General features: G+C 40.3%; 1 protein-coding gene across 5 annotated transcripts in view; it reads left to right on the forward strand.

Annotated features, from left to right (window-relative positions):
* The window catches only part of acacb (acetyl-CoA carboxylase beta), a 28,553-nt gene that overhangs the window by 21,364 nt on the left and 1,071 nt on the right, over positions 1 to 6,118 (forward strand). For all 5 annotated transcript variants that reach the window (XM_054772310.1, XM_054772312.1, XM_054772311.1 and 2 more), the window contains 10 exons: positions 4 to 147; positions 222 to 342; positions 430 to 526; positions 604 to 700; positions 1,100 to 1,235; positions 1,322 to 1,499; positions 1,679 to 1,791; positions 1,913 to 2,067; positions 2,540 to 2,710; positions 3,396 to 3,532. In XM_054772310.1, coding sequence (XP_054628285.1) covers positions 4 to 147; positions 222 to 342; positions 430 to 526; positions 604 to 700; positions 1,100 to 1,235; positions 1,322 to 1,499; positions 1,679 to 1,791; positions 1,913 to 2,067; positions 2,540 to 2,710; positions 3,396 to 3,532 — 1,349 coding nt within the window. The remainder of the gene's footprint in view (positions 1 to 3; positions 148 to 221; positions 343 to 429; positions 527 to 603; positions 701 to 1,099; positions 1,236 to 1,321; positions 1,500 to 1,678; positions 1,792 to 1,912; positions 2,068 to 2,539; positions 2,711 to 3,395; positions 3,533 to 6,118) is intronic.

Consider the following 6,118-nt stretch of genomic DNA (forward strand, 5'->3'; position numbering starts at 1 on the left):
CAGGTTCTGGGCAGAGAGGTCTACACGTCCAACAACCAGCTGGGTGGCATCCAAATCATGCACAACAATGGAGTCACACACACCACTGTGACAGATGATTTTGAGGGGGTCTTCACCATCTTGCAATGGCTTTCCTACATGCCAAAGGTTTTGCAGAGTATTAGAGTTGTTACTGTTCCCATGTCAACCTTTTGTGTCACTAATTAGAGCTCTCCTGACAGAATACTCACTCACCTGTGCCAGCTGTACCGAGCACAGATCCAGTAGACAGAGAGATCGAGTTCACGCCTACAAAAGCCCCATATGACCCTCGCTGGATGCTGGCTGGGAGACCCCACCCCAGTGAGCGTTGAAATTTTGAAAATAAAACAAAACATGTTTATTGGTAAATGAACTAAAATCCTTGTTTGTTTGCACTGTTATTATAAGTGGTGAGAGGCGCCTGGCAGAGTGGATTTTTCGACCACGGTTCTTTCATGGAAATCATGGGCTCTTGGGCTCAGACTGTGGTAGTGGGCAGAGCACGGTAACTCTTCTGTTTACACTCAAAACATTGCATAATAAACACACTATGAATCTTAAGTATTGGCTGAAATCATACAGGTTAGGAGGAATCCCCCTTGGTGTCATCGCCGTGGAAACACGAACTGTTGAGTTAACCATCCCAGCTGATCCAGCCAACTTGGATTCGGAATCAAAAGTGAGTAGGTCTATGCATGGGCCCATTTTTTTAAACATTCATATACTTTCACCAGTCATACATATTGTTAAGTGCAGCTGCATAGTAAGTATGACCCAATACAAGTGCATGTAAAAAGGATACTCTGTAAAATGTATCAGTTTATGAATATGTTTATCATTGTGGTTGTATTTTGGTTTACATCTTGAGCGACACCAATATAAACTGCAGCCACGATAATAACTGTGTTAAGTTAATTGCCCTTTGATTATGTTAATAACTATTGACAGGTATTGTCTTCATAAAGGTGTCATTTTGATGCAGTTCTTGTATTGTGCTCAATATTAGATGTGCTGCTCTACCTAATGAAATGGCTGCTGAGCCTATATCCAATTTAATAGTCATATGTGTTTATTCCAGGTTCTGCAGCAGGCTGGACAAGTGTGGTTTCCAGATTCGGCCTTTAAAACAGCTCAGGCAATTTGTGACTTCAACCACGAGCGTCTGCCTCTCATGGTGTTTGCCAACTGGAGGGGCTTCTCTGGTGGAATGAAAGGTACATACTGTAATGCTGAAAGACCGCATCACATACAAAACTTGAATTATGCAGTGATTTATTTGGGTTCCCATTTCTTCTCACAGATATGTATGACCAGATATTAAAGTTTGGAGCTTACATTGTGGATGCCTTGCGTGGTTTCCGTCAGCCTGTGTTGGTGTACATCCCGCCGCATGCTGAACTGAGAGGAGGATCCTGGGTAGTCATTGATCCAACCATCAATCCTCTGTGTATGGAGCTGTATGCAGACAGAGAGAGCAGGTACGTGCCTGAAGTGACATAGTGTGAGTGAGTGTGTGTGTGTGTGTGTGTGTGTGTGTGTGTGTGTGTGTGCGTGCGTGTGTGCGTGCATGCATGCATGTCAGATTTGTACAATAACGGGAGTGAGTCATGATTGATCAACAGTCTAACTCATTTTCAATGTCCTCGTCTCTGTCCAGAGGTGGTGTGCTGGAAGCTGAGGGCACAGTAGAGATCAAATTCAGGAAAAAGGACCTGCTGAAAACTATGAGGAGACTGGACTCTGTCTATGCTGGTTTGGTTGAAAAGATGGGTAAGCTGCTTTTAAGATATATAAAAGCACGGAAACAATTGTAAATATAAAGATTAAAATGTATTAAAAGGATAAACAAATATGCATGTGTACTTTTATTTGCACGTGTACTCTCATTTAGCTTCTCCAGATCTGTCTGAAGGGCAATGCAGAGAGCTAGAGGTGAAGCTCAAAGCAAGAGAAGAGTTCCTGTTGCCCATCTACCACCAGGTGGCAGTGCAGTTTGCGGATCTGCATGACACTCCTGGCAGGATGCAGGAAAAGGGTGTCATCACAGTGAGTGCACTCTACATGAACACTGTAGCCTATGAGGGGTCATGTGGGAACCAGTCACAGAAAATACAAATACATGAAATGCTCACAGTATGCAGGTCCACCTGCACTAATGGGATACAATACAAGGAAAATGTGCCTTTACAAAGATAATAGTGCTCGCTTTTGACTGACTGTCAGAGAGGTATTCATTGAACAATATGTTGCATATTTTAAGTTCAAAAATAACAATAAGCATATAGCATTATCAAGGGAAAGGCTTCTTGAGACGTCATCTGTACTTCTGTGAAGAAGGTGTCGGACGTTTCCCTCTTCATCCGAAGAGCTTCGTCAGCGAGCTTCGTCAAGAAGCCTTTCCCTCGATGGACAACTCGACGCATATAGCATTACCTTTGTAAATGTAAAATTTTAAATACAGCTCTTGTGAGGTTGACTCTTGAGGCATATCAAATGAAGTTTTTACTATTCCTTTTAGGATATTTTAGATTGGAAGAATGTACGCACCTTCTTCTACTGGCGTTTGCGTCGTCTCCTGTTGGAGCAAATGGTGAAGTACGAGATTCTCCAGGCCAACAAGGACCTCAGTGATGGGCACATGCAATCCATGCTGCGCCGCTGGTTTGTTGAAACAGAAGGAACAGTCAAGGTTGGTGGTTGCATCATATGCTAATACTGTCAACATTACAACATGTTTGAATGAATCCTAATAAGGAATAACACCCAAATAGTCACCTCTACACTTGTATTACCCAATATAGTATATATAATCAGAAAAAATAACCAATTTAAGAGATAAATACAACTCATGCTCGTGTGTTGCAGTAAATGTTTCCCGGATGTGTGTTTCAGCTTGGCATGGGTTAGGGCCGCAATAGTAGCCCATATTATTATTGTGCCTGTTGTGAGATAATTCAAACCTGCAATAAAAGTCTATTGTGCCGCGATCACGTCTGACGCTTGTCTTACCGAACGTTTAAGTAACATTACTGACATCTAGTGACCAGTGAAAAACACTACATTCACCATTTGAATGCATCTTCTAAATGTCTTGTATTTTCATTAATTTATTAATTTTTATGCTTGAAAATGCTTAATTTAGCCAAACAAATGCTTAAATATGCATTTTTTTCTAAATAACTGTATTAAAGCAAAAAATTGCATGATTTATTAATTTTTAGATTTTTGTAAAACCGTGATAGAATAAAGCTGCGAAATTCGAACCACGGTGTGGTGAGGAACGACTCTAATGGCAGTATGCATTTGAATGTTATTTATTTTTGCATGTCTATTCCATATCTGCAAACAGTATCTGTTTCTGTCTTCATCTGCAGGCCTACCTATGGGATAACAACCAAGCAGTAGTTGAGTGGCTTGAAAGACACTGGTCTAGAGAGGACGGAACTCGAGCAGCCATCCGAGAGAACATCAAGTATCTCAAAAGGGAAAATGCCTTGAAACATATCCGCAGGTACACACACATACACCTGTTTACTTACAAAGACTTTCTTTTTCATTAACCGTTGTGGTGGATAGTTCTCTGGTGGTCACAGTACTAAGATCATTTTGTCGAGATTATTTTATATGTAATGATTCATTATGTATACTATTCATTATTTATACATTCATTTTATATAACAACTCCAGATGGCTACGTGTTCATTTTCAGATCTATTTCAATCTGATTCGAACTTCATAGATGGGATTGGGATTATGTTTGACTGAACAAAGGTACTGCAGGTAGTTGGGCCCAAGGTCATACAGGTGTATGCTTTGGCACCAACAGTGGCAAGTTTCAGATGATACATTACATAAGATAAAGTATATCTCTCACCAGTACAGGGTTCCTACGCAAGTATAGAAAAGTATGGAATTAGATTTTTATAAATTTCCAATTCTGGAAAAGTATGGAAAATGGAAACTATGGAAAAAATATTTGTGGTTCTAAGGTGCTGAATGCACAGTGGCCTCGTGGTTAGCATGGTGGCCACACAGTCAAGAGATCAGGAAGATCTGGGTTCGAATCTCCGTTCGGCATCTCTGTGTGGAGTTTGCATGTTCTCCCCATGCGTGTGTGGGTTTTCTCCGGGTACTCCGGTTTCCTCCCACATTCCAAAAACATGCATGTTAGGTTAATTGGCGACTATAAATTGTCCATAGGTATGAGCGTGAGTGTGAATGGTTGTTTGTCTACATGTACCCTGCGATTGGCTGGCGACCAATCCTAGGTGTACCCCACCTCTCGCCCGAAGTCAGCTGGGATAGGCTCCAGCATGCCCGCGACCGTAGTGAGGATAAGCGGATTAGAAGATGGATGAATGGAGGTACTGGGTAGGCCAGTTTGTGTGAGAGCACACAGTACACGACGCATCCTGGAAGATCTGGGAAATTGAATGAGCTACATTACCTAGCTATAATCTACTACAAATTATATGGTGACATAATGGCATACATTTTCAGAATAATGAAAACAAACTAATAATTCCATAATTTATTTGTATGATACTAGGGCTGCAACTCACAATTATTTTCTTAGTCAATTAATAGCTTGTTTCAATGAATGAATGAAGGTCAGGGGTTGGCAACCTTTACTATCAAAACAGCCACTTTGCTCCCATCGCCCACTAAAGAAAAATTGTCTGGAGCTGCAAAACATAACCGGGTATAAAATTTTAGAAGTTTAAATCTTTCTCAATTTGACCTGTTACAACAGAATTCAACAAAAACTACGTCTCACTCTGGACACAAATGGGCGTTGCTACGCTCCGCTATTCGGCATCTAGGGTGCGGTCTTCCAAACATTGCGTAAAGGTGCTAGCGGCTTTTAGGGCCCGAGCAAGTGTTTCATTTCCACAGTATACGTTGTTTGTCGAATTAGACACTAATATAATGAAATATATTTAAAAAATGCTTGTACACCCTTTCAGGTGCAATACACTTTTATTTCTCTTGAATATTTTTTTACAATTGTGTTTGGAGATGTGTATGTGGAGATCAAGATGTGTATTGCACGACACTATCTTTTGGTACACTATAACATCAGTGTGAAAACAGTGCCATCTTGTGGTGAAACGTATGAACTGCATATATTACTTGGCATCATACCTCAACGGCAGGCAAAAACTAGCTTCCCCTGCCTCATGCAAACCTGCCTTAAACGCATAGGATCTAATAGTGCACTTCCCAGTGTGACACGTTGTGAAATGTCTCTCCACATTTTGCCGTAAAAAAATAAGAAACTCTACCTCCCATTCATCGTGAAAATTATGTTTTCTTTCTTTTTTTCCACCATCGTTTTGAGGGTGTCATCTCCTCATTTTCGCTGCGCCCGCTAGCTTGTTTCCACCGTGTTTGTATGAGCTCCACAAACGATACCTTTTGGTCATGCACACAATACTGACCTTTGAACTATACTAGGTCAGAGTTCATTTATATTGAACATTTTTAAGGTGTTTTTTTTAATATATTGTCATTTCCAGTTGACATGTAAGTGTGATTTTAAACAAGAATAGCAACCCCCCAAAATTTGATGCACCTCACCGGTAAGTGGCGCTATTTGAGCTATTTTTAGAACAGGCTGGCGAACGACTCATGTGTTCCTTAGGGGCGACCTGGTGCCCACGGGCATCATGTTGGTGAGCTTTGCCCTTGACGGACCAAATCGATATGAAGCAAAAAAAAAAAACACAGTTTGTGGTTGGGTCTGCAACATATCAGAAAAGAGGTGAAAATGGCTATCACTGTTTTACAAAGTCAAAGCTGATGTGTATGAATATCTTGTTTTGCCTAAAGCACAAAGGTAAAAGGTATGCTTTCATGGATGACTAAGGAAATAAATTTTAAAAAAATTACATTTTGAAATCAAAAAATGATTAATCCAATACCAAAATTGTTTTGTCTATTAATTTGATAATTGATTAATCATTGATTAATCGATAATTGTTGCAGCTCTAATGATACACATCTATTTACTGACTCTGGGGAAAAAGTATGGAATTTTGAAATGTCAAATCTGTAGAAACACTGCTACTAAGGATCAAACGTGTTTCTTTTTCAG

This window comes from Dunckerocampus dactyliophorus, chromosome 4 (genome assembly GCF_027744805.1).
Source record: "Dunckerocampus dactyliophorus isolate RoL2022-P2 chromosome 4, RoL_Ddac_1.1, whole genome shotgun sequence".
Classification (NCBI taxonomy): Eukaryota; Metazoa; Chordata; class Actinopteri; order Syngnathiformes; family Syngnathidae; genus Dunckerocampus; species Dunckerocampus dactyliophorus.